Source organism: Carcharodon carcharias, chromosome 9, assembly GCF_017639515.1.
Source record: "Carcharodon carcharias isolate sCarCar2 chromosome 9, sCarCar2.pri, whole genome shotgun sequence".
Lineage (NCBI taxonomy): Eukaryota > Metazoa > Chordata > Chondrichthyes > Lamniformes > Lamnidae > Carcharodon > Carcharodon carcharias.
Window position 1 is genome coordinate 96,227,583 of NC_054475.1, and position 20,431 is coordinate 96,248,013.

The 20,431-nt window shown below is 41.6% G+C and overlaps 1 protein-coding gene across 9 annotated transcripts in view; it reads left to right on the top strand.

The window, feature by feature from the left end:
* bcorl1 (BCL6 corepressor-like 1) overlaps positions 1–20,431 on the top strand; it is a 301,883-nt gene that overhangs the window by 160,835 nt on the left and 120,617 nt on the right. For 8 of the 9 annotated variants that reach the window (XM_041195882.1, XM_041195881.1, XM_041195883.1 and 5 more), the window contains one exon: positions 17,095–17,182. In XM_041195882.1, coding sequence (XP_041051816.1) covers positions 17,095–17,182 — 88 coding nt within the window. Of the gene's footprint in view, positions 1–4,613; positions 4,666–17,094; positions 17,183–20,431 lie in introns of all 9 variants that reach the window. The other variant, XM_041195890.1, reaches the window with a different exon arrangement.

Below are 20,431 nucleotides of genomic sequence, written 5' to 3' on the forward strand. Positions count from 1 at the left end.
GTGTACTGTTAATTTCTTATCTTTTTCCTGTCTCTTATCCCCCATCCCTCTACTTTCTATTTAGTCTATCTGAAAGTAATATTTAAAGTTTCTTCACAGTGAAGGAAGGCTCCCTGCCCCCATGCCTCTTCCAGCAGAACCCAACCTGACAAGGCCCTCGACCTGACAAGGCCCCCGACTTCTGGCCCCTGATCCTTTTCCAACAAAGAATGCTGACCTGCACACACACCGTGCCCCACACTAGACTGCAGCTCCAAAGACTGCAGCCATCCCTGACACTCCACCCAACTGGTACCTCACGTGTGAGCCCTAATGGCCAGCACCAACTGCGGGATGAGCCAACCTATACCCAACATCCCTGCAAGCCCTCCCTGCCTACCCCATGGAACACATCACAAACAATTCCAAAGTATATTACTAATTCTCCCTGTTGATGAGAAATGTAAACTGTTTATACTGATCTCTTAGTGGTAAATATCACATTAACATTGGGATCAGTATAATATAAAAATTAAATGTAATTATTTGTCTTCCTCTTTTTATATATAGTGTCAAATTCTCTAGTTAAATGTGAAAATTGCCTCCATGTCTGTGCGAGGAAGGAAAACCCATACATCACAGAAAAAAAATCCAGGTTACATTTCGGCAACCCTGCCTGAAAATGTGTTCCACAGAGGGGACCAGGTGCCACCAGGCCAGCCCTACCCACAGCTGACAAACTTTCAACATTGACCAGCCTTAGCCTATGGACTACCAGGCGGGCAAGGCGTCAGCAACAGCCACAACCTGCAGAACTGCAACTCAACACGAGGTGCTGCCCGCACACAAGTCAACACTTACTACTTAATTTTTGGGCATCTTGATTTTTTTTTAAGGTCTGCCACCAAGCCCAATTCTCCTTTTTGACACAAAGGGCCAAAAGCACTCCCCATCCCCTCCACACCAAGGGCCCATGATTTTCATCATATATATTGATCTATAATACTCAAACTTTAATAATTATATACTGAATGTTACTATGCTGCTTTATTGCTGTTGTATTTTTGTTGACATCTGGGGTCATGCTGATTTTCAACTGATAAAATGGGGTCACATTGGAAAATAGTTTGGGAAACATTGTTCTAAACATTGCCTGAATCCCAGAACTCCAAGTAATGAAAATGTAATTTGGGTGGTCACTTTAAGATTATGGCCCTACTCATGCTTTAAAATTTAAAATTTACAAGTCTATTATTTTCATTATGGGTAGTAACTTACATCTGATTCTGTTTGTACTGACATCTTTTCCTCAAATATTTTCAGTTTTTATTTTTTTACGTAGTAAAACTAGGAATTTGTTTCAAACTATTTCCTCTCAACTGCCCCAATAATGAGTTGTAATGATTACATTCTTAAGTGATTAAGAGAGAGGATTTGCAGGGCTACACAGAAGGGATGGGGCAGTGGGACTAACTGAATTGCTCTTACAGAGAGTCCGTGCAGACATGACAGGCCGAATGGCCTCCTTCTGTGCTGTTGCCATTTCATGATTCTAGGTGCTGGTTGAATATTTACTTTTGTAATAGTTGGTTGTTGAAATTTTATTTTCAGCCTAAATTATTGAAAATCCTGGTATTTTATGTTTGGCTTCAATTGTTAAAGTGCAAAAAAAATGATGGAAATTGGTTGGAGCAATGTGGAGTGGTACATCATGGCTTTAGGGGATGGAGCCAGACTAGTCTGATTTCTGTTTGTTGGAGAGGGCCTTTGCTCCCTGTCTGAGCCCATTGTTGGTTATGTGTGGGCGATTTGATTTGCCCTCCAAAATACACACAAGTCGGTTGCTGATTATGGAGTTGATTGTTGTAGGGTATTCACACAGCAAATGGTTTTGGAAAGTTTCAGCAGTGTGCCTGAGCACCACACTGCGTCATTGGCGCAGGATAAGTCAATAAAGGCTGTCTTCAGACCTTTCTGGAAACTGGCCTCAATGTGTGAGGAATTGTGGCCTATGTCGAAACCTGCCTGTTGTTTGGTGGGGGGAGGGGGGTGGGGTTTAGGTGGGGAGGACATCAGTGCTTCCAGGATGGAACTCAGCCTGTTTAGCATGAGGCTTTCCAGGACCTTTTGTTATTGAGAGCAAGGCAGTGAGGCAGTAGCTGCTTGGGTCATCTAGTGGCTTCCATGACTTGACAATGCCCTCTATCTTGGATTGGTGCCAGATGTTTAGAATAATGCCTAGCCTTTGAATGTTAATAACTAGCTTTTCTAGCCACTTCTTTCCCTGTGATCCAATGTACTTCAAAAATTCTGGGTAAATCCCACCAACTCCTGCTGCTTTTCCTGACTTGGTTAGTGCCAGGCACTGTCCACTTTCTCTCGTGTGTAAGGACTTGAGAAGTTTGTCTGTTCTGGGACTGTTGAGGGACTGCATCAGGCCTGTTTTTACCACTTATCTTCCTAGCTGACTGGTACCTTTTGAGTTTATTAGGAGTTGTAAAGCGATGGCATCAGCGTTGACTCTGGTCCGCTTGTGTGGTTGTTGCTCAGTTACTCTCAGGCGGTGTAGGAGTTTCCATGCCTTTCAGCTTGAGTGCGTGAAATCGATGTACTCTGCTGTTTCCCACCATCTTGTGAGGTGTACTTCATCAGGGACTTGAGTGCTTTTGCCACACTGAGGTCTTCATTTTCCCTGCATTTTTCCAGGAGCTGTTCACTTTCTGGGACCCAGCAAAGGATGAAAGTTTATCTGAATGCATGAGGAACAAATATGGTGGCTGCCAGTTTGGGAAGTCGAGTGACTAGTCTAGAAGTTGTAGTTTTTGGGGAAGGGTGAGATCCAGTTAATTGTGGATGTTAATCAGCATATGTATCAGTGACTTCCCTCCACAAAGTCACGGCTCTTCGCATATGCTGACAATTTGGCCCTGGCCTTCCAGGCTAAAGAACTCCAGGACATTGAGAAAACACTCATTAAACATCTATGTTTTCTCGAAGCCTAGTTCAGAAAGTGGAGACTTTGATCAAATGCTGCCATGACTGTTGTTTCAGCCTCCCATCTAAACAACTTGAAGGCCAGGAAAGAACTTCATGTCCAGTTCTGTGACTGTCGATGCACACATGACCTAATGCCAAAATACCTTGGCATCATTCTTGACTGTTTACTGACCTATTGGCAATACCAGCAGAACACTAGAGCCAAGGTCAAGATGAGAGTGAATCTCATGAAAACTGGTCAGTACCACTCAGGGCAGCAGAGCCAATACCCTACACACGGCTTTACTCTCCCTAGTCCACCCAACAGCAGAGTTGCTCAACCTGGATCAGGAGCCGCCAAACAAACAGAATCACAGAATTGTAATGGTGTAGAAGGAGGCCATTCGGCCCATCATGATTGCACTAGCTCTCTAGGCATGCTGCCAGACCTGCTGAGTTTTTCCAGGTAATTCTGTTTTTATTTTAACTTTGTGTCAATCTCCTGCCTTTTCCCTGTAATCCTGCATATTGTCTCTATTGTCTCATCCAATGCCCCCTTGAATGCCTCAATTGAACCTGCCTCCGCCACCCTTCCAGGCAGTGCACTCTAATCCCTAACTACATGCTGTGTGAAAAAGCTTTTTCTCACTTCACATTTGCTTCTTTTGCAAAACACTTTAAAACTCTGCCCTCTGGATCTCTGATTCGTTTATGAGTGCGAACAGTTTCTCCCAACTACTCTATAGACCCCTCATGATTTTGAAACCTTCTGTCAAGTCCCCTCTTAGCCTTCTCCTCTCCAAGAAAAACAATCCCAACTTCTCCATTCTTTCATGGAGATATCCAGCTTTGGGAAGTCATGAAGATTATTTTTGGAATGTTGAGAACAACACAGCTCAGTTGCTTCCTGTGCAAGCACATACTGATGTTTGCAGGGAAAACATCCTCATCAAAGAACACCATTGACTGATTGCTAGCAAAGCACTCTCACCGAGACAGGACCTCAAAAACAAAACCCTGTGTGCCTGTCTGAAATCCCGTAGCCCCTACTGAAACACACTGTACACCCTACAAACTGATGACAGCCACACCTCGATGGCGCACCTCCTGCTTGACTTTACACATCGCCAACTACAACCTGGTAACTAACCCAGGTGGTGATGTCCCATGGAAAATCTGGACAACCCTCAACTCAATGAGGACAGACCAGTGAAGATGTGGCCACCTGTTCCCCAGGTGGAACAGCTCAAATTGTGGCTGTGGCCATCCAAGTCTGACCATCAACCACATACTGAACTCCTGCTGTCCTGAGAGATTCATTCCAGGTGGTATCTCAACCATTCACACTGCGTCAACTGAAACTGTTTAATGGATTGTTAACCTTGATACAGAACTATAACTGCTTCTCCACCCATATGAAATATATATCGTCTACTTTCTGTACAAAAGTAGATGTTTGAAGTTCATCTTGGTTTCTGTAAAAAGTAACAGATCATAAAAATGAGCAGATTGGGCTAGTTTTTCCGTGTACTGTAATCATGTTTCTAAGCCCTAGATGTAATAGATGTTTTAAGTTTGAGGTTTTCATGTTATTTAAAGCTGTGAAATCAACTGAGGTTTGTAACTAACTCACACGACATTATTCTTTCTTTCCACAGGGGAACTATTTTGCATGGAAAACGCCTTAATAGTTACTTCCCATAGCATAAGGTGAAACATAATTTTATTTATGAATAATGAGCTAAATCTAATATAGGTTATGATATAGCTTTTCTGAGAATTTATACATTTAGTAATCCTCACTCTGTGTGTGTATATGTGCACACGTGTCTGATTTTTAAATCCTGAGGGCATCAACTTACAGGAGTACATCATTTTAAAAGGAAGAATTTGGTTCCATCATTACTCTCTCGGGTAAAGACAATGTTTGGAGTAGTACCAGGTCAGAGGGGTCAGAAGGATTCAAATTTGAAACCCAGTTTGTGCTGACTTAGGTTATCTTCAACTATGACAATAGTTTTGACATAATCATTGATTTTGGCCCCATTGGCTGACAGAAAAAATAACCGCTCAGGGCTTCAGTTTTTTGATTATTATCCAACATGGCCTGCTAGAAAATATGGATCTTGGATAAGGACAGGTTTGGATGTCTCCTATATTCAAATAATCTGTTGACACTTTGTTTAGTCATGATTACAACATCCTCTGGTACCTTTCCCAATACTTCTAGATTATGCTTAAACCTTCAATAGGAGAGGGGAAGAAAATTGAGGCAAATAAACTGGACAATTTTCACACACCATGAATATTAAGTAAATTATTAAAGATAATTTGTCATGAAGTTAATAGCACAAACTATTTTTCTGGTTTACATAAATTGAATGTTTGTAGCAAACATTACCAATGAAAGATGGACAGTTTTTAAACTTCATACCTTCTCCAATTCTCCTGTTGCTATCATGATTATTTGAAATATATTTATTGCTTAATTAATACATCAAATTTCTTGATGCAGAAGCTGCTTCTTTTTCTATCCCATAGTTCCAATGCTATGAAATTCTGAATTATTTTAATGGAATTATGTTACACTAGTTTCAAAAGGTTGAAACTGGAGTTTTCAGAAATGTGGAAAGTTTCAAATATTTCTGTTGCTTTGTGTTTTCTATAACTGCAATTTTTCAGAACCTGTTCGCTGTCTCCAATTTTCATTCTGTCCATTAGTATAAATTTTATGTTGGAAGAGTTTTGGAATCATCATACCTTCTGGTGTTTTAAGGTTGTAGAAAGTATGTGATAGTGGACAACCATGCAAAATAAGCAACGCCTGTTCTCTTGCTGACTAGGTAACTCATGATGAGTGGTTGACCATTACGTAGAAAAATATATATATATATAGAAAAAAATTAGTTTTTCTCTATAATCATGGAGAATCAGTTTATTTTGTTTTAATTATTTTTGCCATTGTGATGTTCCACCAGTTGCATTAAAGGTAAAGACTTGTCAGTACAATACTTTGCATTGAGGGAAGGATTGGGCTTAGCATGTGGACTTCCCACACACACATTGATTCCCTTTTTGATTATCTAATTGAATGGCGGAGCAGGTTCAAGGGGCTGAATGGCCTAATCTTGCTCCTATGTTCCTTTACTAAGAGGTGTGGTGAACTTTCTATTGGAAAGCAGAAATTTTTGTGAAATACTTGTGCTTTAATAATGAAGATATGAAGTTAGGCTCGTTTCTGAGGAAGACTGGCTCTGCTTCGTTCATTGGATGGATGACTGCCATAAACCCACAGACATTCTGTACAGTGAAATGGCCTCTGGATCATGACCTCCTGGGCATCAAAACTCTGCTAAAAGGACACCTATAAGTGAGAAATGAAGATGGCAGACATTGACACTGACAACTGGGAGACAGGCTGATGACTGTGACCTCTGGAGGCTGACTGGAAAGGCATTAGAAGAGGCAAGCGGAAACGAAAAGCTTGCTTGGTTGAGAAGAGAGCTGTGAGAAAACAGGCCAGTGAATTGTGCACCTTCTCTGCACGCTGTCTTCCTCTACAGCAAATGCAGCAGAGACTGCTAGAGTGGGGCTCCTGAGCCACTCAGGCAATGTTTAACAGAGTTGACCACCACAGTACAAGTGATCATCTTAGGAGACAGAATGCTGCCACCATGCATGGGGTGGAATTTACTGTTGACCGTGAGAGAGGGGTGGTGGGGGCAAATGTTGAATCCTGCGGGAGGCACTGGATTCTCCACCAGGATAAAGGCCCAAATTATCCCAGCAGAGGGAAGGAAGCGGGACAGCAATACTGACACCAGATGGTGGGAAGGTAATTTTAATGACTTTGCATCTCATTGTAACTCATTAACATGGAGCATTTTTGCAATTAAAAGATACCTTTGGAATTAAGTGTGAGGTGCACAGGGATCACAGGGCTTTAGTTTCCTGGTCATTTAGAGCTGGCAGTGAACAGCTGAGTTAGTCTGTGAGGGCAGCATGAACCACTTGGAGCTGCTTGCCACAGTGTGGGCATTTTTTCAAAGAGGGTGGAGGAGGATTTGAATCATTGCAGGGGAGGTTTCGGAAACCGTGGGCGGTTGAGGGTGATCTCTGGGATGTCAAGAGTGATGCCAGAGAGGATAAGAACAGATTTAACTGGCTGCAGGAGCTTGGTATCTGGAAGAGCTACTTTGACCACAAGTCCAAGATGGTGCTTGAGAACCAGTGGAGGACATATCCTTGCCAGGGTCTTGAATCTGTAGAGCTCTTGGAGCCAACATTGGTCTTGTCCACCCTACCCAGTGATCCTGGAGCTCTGGGTTGAGAAGGAGTGGTAGAAGGAGCCTGGAACTGGGTCCAGATGTACAAATGGCAGAAGGCCACTAAGGAGCACAGCTCACGGCTGGTCCAAATGCTGAGGACTGTCAAGAGGGAGCCAATAAAGCCTCAGTCAGAAAAAGATCATTGCTGTATCCCAGAGTATATAGGTCTCACCTCAGCTATCTCCAAATGTTTGAGAGACAATGCCATCATTGGTTGCAGATGTCTTGGGAGACTGTCACTGACCTGTGTGCTCAGCTGCGTGGTGACCTGTAATGCTTGGGACTCTGAGGGAATCCAATGGCTGTGATCTTGAAAGTGATGGCAGCATTAAAATTCAGTGCCAGTGACTCCTTCCAGGGCTCTACTGGGACGTGTGGTATCTCTCTGGCAGTTGTTCATCACTGCATCAAAGATGTGACAAATGCCCAGTGTAATGGGGCTGAAGACTTTGTGTGGTACAGGATGAACCCTGAAAGCCAGGCTGAAAGATCTGTGGGTTTAAGGGCCATTGCAGGCTTCCCACAAGTGCAGGGTACACACATGTGGCAATCAGAGCTCCCTGGGACCACCTGCATCATTCATCACCAGAAAAGGCTTCCACTCAATTAATGTGCAATTGGTGTGTGACCACACAAAATGTTTCCTCCAAGTGTGTGTTTGGTTCCCTGGGAGCTCTCATGGTGCTTATATTTATGCCGCTCCCAGGTGCTACAGCTCTTTGAGCACCTGCACGTCTTTACAGATGGATTCTGGGTGACGGGTTATCCGCTCAAGACCTGGCTGATGACACCAGTGAGACACCCTCGAACTCATGCCGAGGAACATTATAATGATTGCCATCAATCAACAAGGGCAACAATTGAGCAGACAATCAGTTTGTTGAAAATGAGGTTCTGCTGCCTGGGCTGCTTTGGCGGAGCTCTCTGATGTGCGCCTCAGAGAGTCCCTTGGATTATCACGAACCGTTGTGCATTGCAGAACCTTGCAATGTTGCAACAGAGGGCGGAGGCCTTGCCGACTACTGACCTGGAGGAGCCAGACTCCTCATCTAACGTGGAGGATGGGAAGGATGGAGCAGAGCAGGCAGGTCAGCAGGTTAAGATTGCTGCACCAGTTGGGAGGTCAGTGGAAAGATGCACGAGGAAGGCCTGTGCATCCCTCACTCACAGCAGATTATAGCAGGCATGTTGTCTTTGACAAGCCCTGTGCTTTAGCACCCACCAGACCTTTGCATTTCTTCCCAAGAGCAACTCACCATTGTCCATCAACAAATTAGTCCATGCTTGTCACCCTAATCATGGAGAGCTCCACCTTCATGCATACATGCTTGTTACTTTATTCTGCAGGATCACACTACTAACCAGGTCACAACAATATGACCATCCAACACGTGAATAAAGTAAACGACTATTTGATCACACACACTAACATTTACTATTACATAAAGTTTGAACACACATGCAACCCCGATGCGCTTTCTCGTACACTTATGATTACTACAACATGGTGTGACCCCGACGTCTGCAGCTGGGTGGAAGCAGGCTGCTGAGTGCAATGCCCTGTTGTCTGAGATGACCTTGGCAGCTGTTCTTAAGACCATAAGATGTGGGAGCAGAAGTAGGCCTTTTGGCCCATCGAGTCTGCTCTGTCATTCAGTGAGATCATGGCTAATCCTCAACTCATTTCCTGCCTTCCTCCCATAACCCTTGATTCCCTTACTGATTAAAAATCTGTCTATCTCAGCCTTGAATATACTTAACAACCCAGCCTCTACAGCCCTCTGTGGTAAAGAATTCCACATATTGACTACCCTCTGAGAGAAAAAATTCCTCCTCATCTCTGTTTTAAATGGGCGTCCCCTTACTCTGAGATTATGCTCTCTGGTCCTAGACTCTGCCACAAGGGGAAACACCTTTCAGCATCTACCCTGTTAAGCCCCCTAAGAATCTTATATGTTTCAATAAGGTCGCCTCTCATTCCTCTAAACTCCAATGAGTACAGGCTCAACCTCCCTTCACAAGAAAATCCCTCCATACCCGGAATGAACCTAGTGAACCTTATCTGGACTGCCTCCTATGCCAGTTCATCTTTCCTTACATAAGGGGACCAAAACTGTTCACAGCATTTTAGCTGTGGTCTAACTAGTGCCTTGTATAGTTTTAGCAAGACTTCCCTATTTTTATACTCCATTCCCTTTGAAATAAAGGCCAACATTCCATTTGCCTTCCCTGTTACCTGTTGAATTTGAAAGATGTGATGCTGCATCCTCCTCCTCAAAAGTTAACTGCAGGATCACAGACAATGGAGCAGGCTGTGCCTACAGAATCCGAAGACTTGCATTGGAGAATACAAAGAATTAGGTTCACATTATTCACAATCCCTCTATCCAGCTCTCTTTGATGCCCATCTTTTCTGCCTAGTGGTTGACACCAAACTCGGGGCTTCCTCACTCTCTTCTCTCTGCACCCCTGCGTCACTGTCCACAATTGCCCAGCTGCTCTGTTCTCCCACCAGTTCCACCACTACCACCTCCTCCGTAGGTGTGAACATCCAAGTGTCTGGCAATCCTTCACCTGTCTTTGCCCGTTCTCTGTTATGTGCCCATTCCCTGTTATGTGCCATTTCCTCCCGCTGACAGAAGGGTAGAATGAGTCTTCACATATTGGACAATTAATCCCTTATGAGCATTCCCCTGACAGATACTGAGGCCCCCGGTTGTCCTGTCTACGCTTCCACTCTCTCGGCACTTGTACAACGATGGAAGTACGAACTTGTAACTTCTTGTCCACATGCATCTAAGCCTTATGATACATCTGCTGCTGGGGCCCTATTTCTTTCATCGCTTGTCCACTCCCTCCCCTCACTCAGACACATTACTTCTTAACCTCATGAGAACCATGTTTTTCTAATAACTTCATACTCAACTTGGTAGCAGTCAGGTGTACCTGTGGACCCCACAGCTTCTAACCTCTGCTGCAATCTCTGTCCAGGCTTCCTTGGTCAGGCAGGAGGATCTCCTGAAGCCATTAGTGGGTCAGAGCACCTGCTGCCCTTCCAAGGCAGCTTGGAGAAGAACCCTACAGGGAGGCATCGCTGAACTGTGGGGCTACCCTTTGTTTGCTCTGAGCCATGTAGCAGTTGGATGTTCTCTTCTCAATGTCAGTCACTAACCAGGATATTCAAACCTGAAGTCTGAAGGTTTTTCTGATGAGGTTGGGTTTCATTGGCAGCGAAGAAGTCTGGAGGTCTGTTCAGGAGTTGGATTCCTAAAAGCCTTTGCAACACAGAAATTGCTGTCTTGTCGATACCGCAGGCACATCCACTGCTGCTTAAAAATAGCGCCTGGACCTCTGACCCCATCAAATTTTGGCAGATTTGGATGCTACACACCCCCGCCATGTAATTGCCTAGGCCCCACATCTCCACTGCATTTATTGGCTGGCTGCCATGTAATCACGTTGATCACCCATTCCCTCCACTAGCGGAAATGCTACCAACTTCCAGGTCTGCCGCCAGCACCCGCACTGGAATGACTAAATGCTGCCCATGAAGTCTGTTTCTTGCAAAAGAAAAATACTGCAGAAGCTGGAAATCTGAAAGAAAATACTCAACCAATCTGGAAGCACCTATGGAGAGTGAAGCAGAATTAATGTTTCAGGTCATTTGTTCTGATGAAAGGTCTTTGACGTGAAACTTTAACTCTGTTTCTCCCTCTGCAGATGCTGCCTGAGCTACTGAGTATTTTCAGCAGCTTCTGTTTTTATTTTAGGCCTGTTTTGTGCTTTCCTTCAAAGTTCAACCTGCTATTCTATCATATAAGTTTAGTGACTGTTAATCTTTGTTTCCAGGATCCTTGTAGTGTTTGTTCATTAAAAGATTGCATCCAATCTTCCCTATCTGGTGATTGTGGTTGAAAGGAAAGGCTATTGAATTAATTTATCTTGTTGATTGGTAGCTCCATAAATGAGTGAGTAGTATGTTGGAACCATCCTGTGGCAGAAGTAAACAAGAGTTCTGTCTCGCTTTAAATTGTAAAAGATATTTTCATACAAAATTTTAGGCCAATATATTATTAAATTAAGATGAAACCCTGTTAGTTACAGTCTGAAAATAATTTCAGTATCTTTGTTTAAAGGATGTGAGACAAATACGCATATACTGTCTGGGGATTGGCATTAATTTTTTTAAAAAGTGGCCTAACTTGGTTAATGAGGCTAGTTCTAATAAGAATTTAGTCAGATCAAGTTTGTTTGGCTAGTACCTTAGGTTTTTGAAATGTAGTCAACTTTTTACTTCGGAAGTAATTACAACTTGCTTTTTATTCAGCCTGGACTTCATTGTGGCAATCAGCTAGAGCGATCGAAATGTAATATTCTAATTATCTGCCTGTTGGGGAAGAAACTGAGTCTTCAAAGAAACCTATCCAGCGTGATAGGGTCACTTTGATCTGAAATGTCTAAAGCCAGCTTGGTTTTCTCTATGTGTAGTTTACAATAGAGAGACAGGAGTAGAAATTGAGACGCAATTAAAGATTTCTGAAAAGGACTCCAAACGTTTTAACTATTTTATTGTTTTGGAAATGCTTTAAAGTAGAATTGCAAATTATCTGTTTTTCTTTTGCTTTTGTATAATAAGGCCCTAATTGATAGTAAACCATAACATCTTTCAAAAGGCACAGGAGGAGAGCAATCCTTGCATGCACCAGTACAAAGTATTTCAGTAAAAGAATATTTGTTAATCTTATGGCATATTAACTCCTTTTCATGCCACCATAAAGGTTTAAGATCAGAGGGGATGTGGTGTCTGCCTGTTTAAAAACTACAATTTAATATGCTCACAATTAGAGTTGGGAGCAACTCTAATTATAGAGTTAGTATAAATTTATAATATAAGAAATATGGTAACATTGAATATGTAGTAGAAATAGTAGCAGAAAATGCTGGAAATATTAAGCACTTAATCAGCATCTGCAGAGAAGAGATTTGGTTAAAGTGTAGACCCTTCGCCGTGATAGAAATTGCAGATGAAAAACATTAAAAAGGAAAAGAACAAATGGAAGGGAGGGGATAAAACACATACAGACTGTAATGGCAGTGCACTCTATACCCTGCATGTTGACTTGATTTTACTTTCTACTCCCAGATTCCTAGGCAACTTGAGCATTTATGCTTTGCCACTTTTTTCTGCTTTTATTTCTACCTGCCTTGACTACCACCCTCAAACTGCTTCAACTATTCATATGTGCTCTGTGCCTTGTAAATTTCTCCCAAATATACTTTATATTGTCTCATGTTAATATTACTTTTGCTTTTAACATCTCCTGTTTACCACTGAGGATTTTATAGGTCATTCTATTCCTTCTTTTATGTAAAAGTCCTTATTTTTTTTCCCTTTGATCGATTCCGTTTTAATGTGATAAAAGCAAAAAACTGCGGATGCTGGAAATCCAAAATAAAAATAAAAATACCTGGAAAAACTCAGCAGGCCTGACAGCATCTGCGGAGAGGAACACAGTTAACGTTTCGAGTCTGTATGACACTTCAACAGAACTAAGGAATTTTTCCTTAGTTCTGTTGAAGAGTCATAAGGACTCTAAATGTTAACTGTGTTCCTCTCCGCAGATGCTGTCAGACCTGCTGAGTTTTTCCAGTTATTTTTTATTTTTATTTTTGTTTTCCTTTTTAATGTGATTCATCTGTAATTTCTGACAAAATGTCTACACCTGAAACATTGGGCACAATTTTCAACTTCACTGCATAAGCGGTAACTTGATGGCACAGATTGCCCGCTCAATTCAATGGAATTAAATTAGGGTAGGTTTTTTAATGGATAGAAGATCTACTTAGCTAGGTTACAACCTAGGCACTGGAAACTACAGTTAACTCATCTGTTTTCCCTACAGAAGCTGCCTCACTTTAAATATTTCTAGAATTACCTGATTTTTTTTCAGGTTTCCAGCATCTGCAGTTTTATTGCTTTCTGTTTATATTTGTTGACGGGAAACTGGTAGAGACAGGAACAAAGAGTTATGCTTATTGGGAGTTATTCAGATTGGAGAAGCTTGAAATTGTGTATACAAGGAGTCACTGTTGGGTCCACTTTTACTCTTTAATATCATTATACCCACTGTAACCTCTCTAGTCTTTAGAATGCCTAACCACAAGTGTGTGAACTGGATATAAATATCTGAAACATAAAACATGCCAAAACTAATATTAAGACACAAAAATTCGCATTTTCAAATCCATTCATTTGGAAATATGGGTTGATGCCCTCACGCATGTGCATGGGTCCAAAATAAAATTGAGCATCATCAACAATTAAACAATATAGTCAATAAATATAACAAATGTATCCACACAATAAATGTACTGTAAGGCTCTTTTTTAAATTCAGTTGTGGGATGTGGGCATCACTGGCTAGGCCAGCATTTATTGCCCATCCCTAATTGCCCTTGTTCAGGGGGCATTTTTAGGAATCAACTACATTATTATCGGTGTGGAGTCACTTGTAGGCCAGACCAGGTAAGGACAGCAGATTTCCCTCCCTAAAATACATTAGTGAACCAGATGGGTTTTTACAACAATCAACAATGGTTTCATGGTCATCATTAGACTTTTAATTCCAGATATTTATTGAATTCAAATTCCCATCATCTGCCATGGGTCTGGATTACCATTCCAGTGACAATATCACTACATCACCACCTCCCCCGTAAATCTCAATGCTATAAATCTCATAGTATATATTTGAAGAAACTTGCAGTCATTGCAAATTCTTATCTGTACCCTCTACACCAGTGCTTCCCAAACTATTTTCAATATGACCCCATTCCTCTTTAAACAGACACACACACACACACACACACACACACACACACACACAAACAGTAATGAACCTCTCTCCACTGACTTTTGAGCTATTTGCCAGTGCCTGTGAAGAAGAGTCGCTAGCTCAGGGTAAGAGTCTGTACGACAGCCAGACAGGAGAAGAAATACAGCAACATTTGAAGCTGCCTCTCATCTTCCAGGCTCAACTGCATGACCTCTCAGTTTTTCCTGCGCTCTGGACACATCAGACATTGACAGAGTTACACTTTGCCTGTGCCACTCAATGCACAAACTTCCCAGGCCTACTCAGTGCTTTGATAAAAGTGTTTCCTAAGTTTAAGGCATGCTTTGGGCTCACCACCCTCCCCTTGCTGTTTGACAGCATTGATCCGGTGGATCCAGGATTGTTGCGGTGTTGTGACTCACGAGAATGAAAGTTGCAGGGTCTGCTGAAAAACATCCTGAAAACTGGTGTTTCTGTGTTTTGGAGTTTGGGAACACAATCTTAAAATTTTCTAAAAGTGACAAGCTTGCTGAAATAGCAAAAAGGGCTGCAGAAACCTTGAGGAAGACATAAACTGACCAATAGATCGGACAAACAGTTGGAAGATGCAATTTAAAATGGTTGTGTTAGATGATGGACTTTGGGAGAAAAATAAGGAATCGGGGTGTGCATTCAATGGAAAGATACTGAAGACTGTGAATAAATCCTGAAAATGTGAGTGCAGTTCAATAAAGCCATCTTAAAGGCCAACAGCATTTTGGGTACATACGAATACTAACAAGGAGCAGCAGTGGGCCATTCGTCCCCTCGAGCCTGCTCCACCATTTAATAAGATCATGGCTGATCTGATAGTAACCTTAAATCTGCATCCAGCCTACCCCCGATAACCTATCACCCCCTTGCTTACCAAGAATCTGTCCACCGCTGCCTTTAAAAATATTCATAAACTCTGCTTCCATTGTCTTTTCAGGAAGAGTGTTCCAAAGAAAAGAATTTTGCCTCATCTCCGTTTTAAATGGGCAGTTCCTTATTTTTAAACAGTGATCCCTAGTTCTAGATTCTCCCACAAGAGGAAACATCCTCTCCACATCCACCCTATCAAGTTCCCTCAGGATCTTATATGTTTCAAGCAAGTCAGCTCTTACTCTTCCAAACTGCTGCAAATACAAGGTTAACCTGCCCAACCTTTCCTTTATAAGACAATCCGTCCATTCCAGGTATTAGTCTGGTAAACCTTCTCTGAACTACTTACAACAAATTTTCTTCCTTCCTTAAATAAGGTGACTAATACTGAATACAGTACTTAAGATGTGGTCTCACTAATGCTCTGTATAACTGAGGCATAACCTCCCTACTTTTGTAATCAATTCCCCTCACAATAAACAATAACATTCTATTAGCTTTCCTAATTACTTGCTGTACCTGCATACTAGCCTTTTGCGATTCATGCACTAAGACAGCCACATCCTTTTGCATCTCAGAGCTCTGGAATCTCTCACCATTTAGATAATATGCCTCTCTTTTATCCTCCCTGCCAAAATGGACAATTTTACATTTTCCCATGTTATTCTACATTTGTCAGATCTTTGCCCACTCACTTGATTTATCTATATCTTTTTGGAACCTCCTTATGTCTTCTTCACAAATTACTTCCCTACCTATCTTTGTGTCATCAGCAAATTTGGCAACCATACCATCCATCCATTCATCCAAGTCATTTATATAAATTGTAAACAGTTGAGGTCCCAACACTGATCCCTCTAGCACACCATTTGTTACATCTTGCCAACCTGAAAAAGACCCATTTATGCCTACCCTCCGCTTCCTGTTAGCTAATCAATCTTGCATCTATCCCCCTCTTCCATGAGCTTTTATTTTCCTCAATAACCTTTGATGTGGCACTTTATCAAATGCCTTCTGGAAACCTAGGTACAGTATGTCCACTCGTCCCCCTTTATCCACAGCACATGTTACTTCCTCAGAACTCCAATAAGTTGGTTAAACACGATTTCACTTTCACAAAACCATGTTGACTCTGCCTGATTGCCTTGAACTTATCCGAGTGCCCTGCTATAGCTTCTTTAATAGTAGCTTCTAACAATTTCGTATATCCATGGAAGCATAGAGTAGATGAGCAAATAAATAATACATTTGTATAAAACATTGGTTAGGCTACAAATGGAACACTGTGGATATTGAAATGACATTAAAGAAACAGAGAGCACACAGTGTAGGTTCATGAGAATGGTTAAATATAGGAAACCATAGATGTGAGGAAAGACTATAATATTATAAATATATCATTGGAGCAGAGATACCATAATGAGACTTGAATAACTTTTTTTTAATTCTAAAAGGTTTTTGATAGAATGAATGGATAAAGACTCAGTTGTGACAAAGATTATTAGTTTAAAATTGCTACTAAGAGAGTTGTCACAAATTTCTAGAAATCATTAATAATGGTGTTTCTTTGGTCAGGATGTTTCCTAGCAAACTCATTGACCAGTGATAATTGATTAATAAGGCAATGGATCAATCCCAGTATAGTAGGCCAGGCATAGGCTGGGATTTGGAGGGTAAGCCTCAGTTTAAATTTGCAAGTAAGCTGGATGGAAACTGGCTGATGTATTCCATCCTTAAAGAATGATTGAGAATGAATGATATCTATGAAGAGCACTTGTTTGTCACATATCTCAGTTATTTGTGAATATGTATACTTTTACATGGACCAGTGCTGTCAGTGAAGCACATAGCATGTTTTTTGCTCCAGAAAGTGACATCGAGCATGGAGGCATAATAATGCTGATTGAAGAACGAATAATATTGTTGTTAATAGCAGCAACAGAGTTTGAATATACACCTGAGTCTTTAGAGTGGAACTATAACAAGCATCATAAACTCTGCTCCTGTCCTTAGACTACCCATGACTTAGTCACAGGAGATCTACTCGTAATAATTAATCATTTTCTTTAATAGGAGATCTTCACTCACAGATGCAGAATCCAGGAAAAGTGCTCCACAGCCAGTAGGGACGGAAGATACTTGTATTAACAACCACATTGAAGTAAGCAAGTTTGATCAGCTCATCCAAACACAGTGGAAAATTTTTATTCTGTTTGTTTGGCCTTGACTTGATTCTAAATCTGAGAGGTGGGAGCATACTTTTATTACACACTGCAACAGAATTGCCTGTGGAACTGAACCTTATTCTTTAATCTGGACTTGATAGCATTAGATTTTTTGTTCTTCTCTTGATTCAATATATATTATATTATACCTTTTTATGTTCAAGACTATGCCCTTGCAATGCTGTTTTTTGACAAGTCTTCATACCAGCCCTCTCCTTTCAAGCCAGGCTTGTAATCTTTGTGTTTTCTTGGACTTTTCATTTGGCTTTACCTTCCCAGTTTTCAAGTTTTTCAGTATTATAGTCTTTAATGCTTACAGCAATAATGCTAGGTCATTACTAAGTAGAATGTTAGGCCTGTCTATGTGATCGTGATTGCCAATTCACCGTTTAGCCAGCCTCCTCAGTAAGAAATTGAATTTGGGTTGAATAGCAGTTCAGTGCTGAAGCAGTGTGGGCCTGAAACTGTTAGACCATATAGGTGAATGCCGATTAGTTCTGATTAATTATATAGAATAGCTTGGAAAGTAGGAGTATCGCAATCTGCAGTCAGGAATTAGGCCAGTGATGGACCCTCAGAACCATATAAATTAACAGCATTAAATTCACTGTCTATGCCAGCCTTTTGCTAGAACCCAGAACTAATCTCATTGTTCCACTGTCTTCCCGTAGCTCAGTATCACCTTCTGCTTCAACTATTTAATAAGTATTCTGTTGAAAGGTACATTGTTGTTTGACTCAGCCATTCCTTGTGGAAAGCATTTCGTGCTGTAGTAGCACTCTGCATAAAGAAATATCTCTTAATCTCCCAAACTCTCAGACACAGTATGAAATTGATGATCCTTTGTCACTTACTGTCCAAACAAGGAAAGAACTCTTTCACTATGCACTCAGTCAATTATAAATTTTATATTAAATCATTAATGATGTAAACTGAGGCAATGTAACTGTAACATTGTGATGGATTGAAAAATTATGTGAAAATAATATTGTGACTATTTTCCTCTCTCCAAAGCTAATCTGTCTCTTTGAAAGAACTGTAAACTAATGAAGCTTGGAGGGTGGTGGGAGGATTTTGGAAAAGGTAAATTCAAAAGCAGTAAGAGAGATGTCAATACTTAGCAGGTTTGGTAGCAGCTGTGGAGCGAGAAACAGAGTTAACGTTTCTAGTTGAATATGAATCTTCTTCAGAGATTAGATTAAAGGAAGAGAGTTATAATGTTGCCATAAAGAGTAGTGAGTATTGAGACAATTTGAGAATTCAGCGAAAGTGGACCAAGAAATTGATAAAGGATGAGAAAACAATAGGAGAGTAAACTAATGAGAGAGAAAAACAGATTGTAATCTTGTTTACTTATATAAACAGATCAGCAAAAGTAAACATAGGTCCCCTAGAGGCAGAGATAGGAGAAATTATAATGGGAAAATAACAAAATGGCAGTGACGTTAAACAAATATTTTTGCAGGATTTTTTGGATTGCGGGTTTTCCCACCCTGTTACGTGGGGCACTTCTCCCCACTGATACAAACTGCCCTGCAACCAATTAATGCTCCATGGAGTGTTAATTGGCTGGAGACGGGACTCCTGCCCCTCACTCAAGTGGAAGTCCTGCCTAAATCTGATTGGCTGGCAACTCTGTAATCTCAGCAGCGCTAGTGGCAGCAGTGTCCAGCACTATGACTACAAGCAGTCCCCAGATTCTCCCCAGATTCTAAGTCCCAGAGCCCAGGACCAGATAAGTGTGGGTGGTCTCACGATGATGAGGTCTGGGGGGGAAACGGGAAAGGCAGTGAGGGTTCTTGATGGAGAGGCTGGGGTGGAGGGAGCACCCGCAGTGGGGCAGACTTTGGTGGGGGTGTGGAACCTGATGTGGCAAGGAGGCTGTTGAAGGAAGGGGGCACCCTCCCACCCTTCTTGCCCGTGCCTCAAGCAGGATGACCTAGCGGGATTTCCCCACTTAAACACCCCCCCCCACGATCTACTCCTGCCAGCCTCAAAATTGAGGCCAGGTGGAAAATAGCCCTTTAGTGGTCATTAATTGCCTGTTTAAGGGCCTCAATTCGGGCAAGGGCAAGCAGGCTACCCTAGGCTCATCTGCCTCCCCCCCATAAAATAGTGGAAAGCTTGGGGCCAGCAGAAAGGCCACCTGGAAAATTTTACCGGCCCCTGTCTGCAAACCTGCCAACAGGGGGCAGTAAAATTCTGCCCTTTGTATCTCTCTTCACAGTGGAAGACATAAACTCAGTGGAATAATTCCCACTATTTGGAATAGTGAGGAACCAAGGGCAACATTCTCCCCCACCACACACACACTAGTGCTGCCTCAGGGAGATCAGCTCTGGTTTGAAAATTTCAATAAAGAAAGGGCCACTGTCACATGAGCTGGGATATATCAATTTATTTTATTTAAACATTTTATAAAAATTTTAATAACCTCATGAAACCTCATCCCGCCCGTCGATGAGGTTTCATGTTTTTTCAGAAGCCCGCCTAGGCTCTCAGCCTGCCCGCCAACCTTAAGGTTGGATGGGTAGGTCCATTATTCATGTTAATTACTTTATTAATGGCCTTAATAGGCTGGCTATGTGCCCGCCAAACTGAAAATCTAAATGACGCGGGCTGACTTCGGGACTCATGCCAATGTCACCCTGTGTCATTTTACGCATCATCCCCACTCGCCGAACAGAAGATTCTGCCCCAAGTGTCTAATGAGAATTCGGGATTTAAAGCAATTAGTATTAGTAGGGAAATACTATTGGAGAATTTAATGAGACTAAAAGCCAACAAATCTTTTGAATATGATGGCCTAAATCCTAGGGTTTTAGAGGTGGCTTGAGATAGCAGAGGTATTAGTTTTGATCTTTCAAAATTCCCTAGAATCTAGAACAATCCCCGTGGATTGAAAGGTAGTAAATGTGACCCCACTTTTCAAGAAAGCAGGGAGAAAGAAAACAAGAAACTATAAACCAGTTTGCTTAATATCATTAATAGGGAAAATGCTAGAATAATAACAGGGCACTTAGAAAATTGTAAAATGATTGGGCAGGGTCAATGTGGATCTATGAAAATGAAATCGTGATAAACAAGTCTTTTAAGAGCTTTTTTAAAGTGTGTAACTAATAAGATGCATAAGGGGAAACCAGTATTTGGATTATCAAAATCATTCAATAAAGTGCCATAGAGGA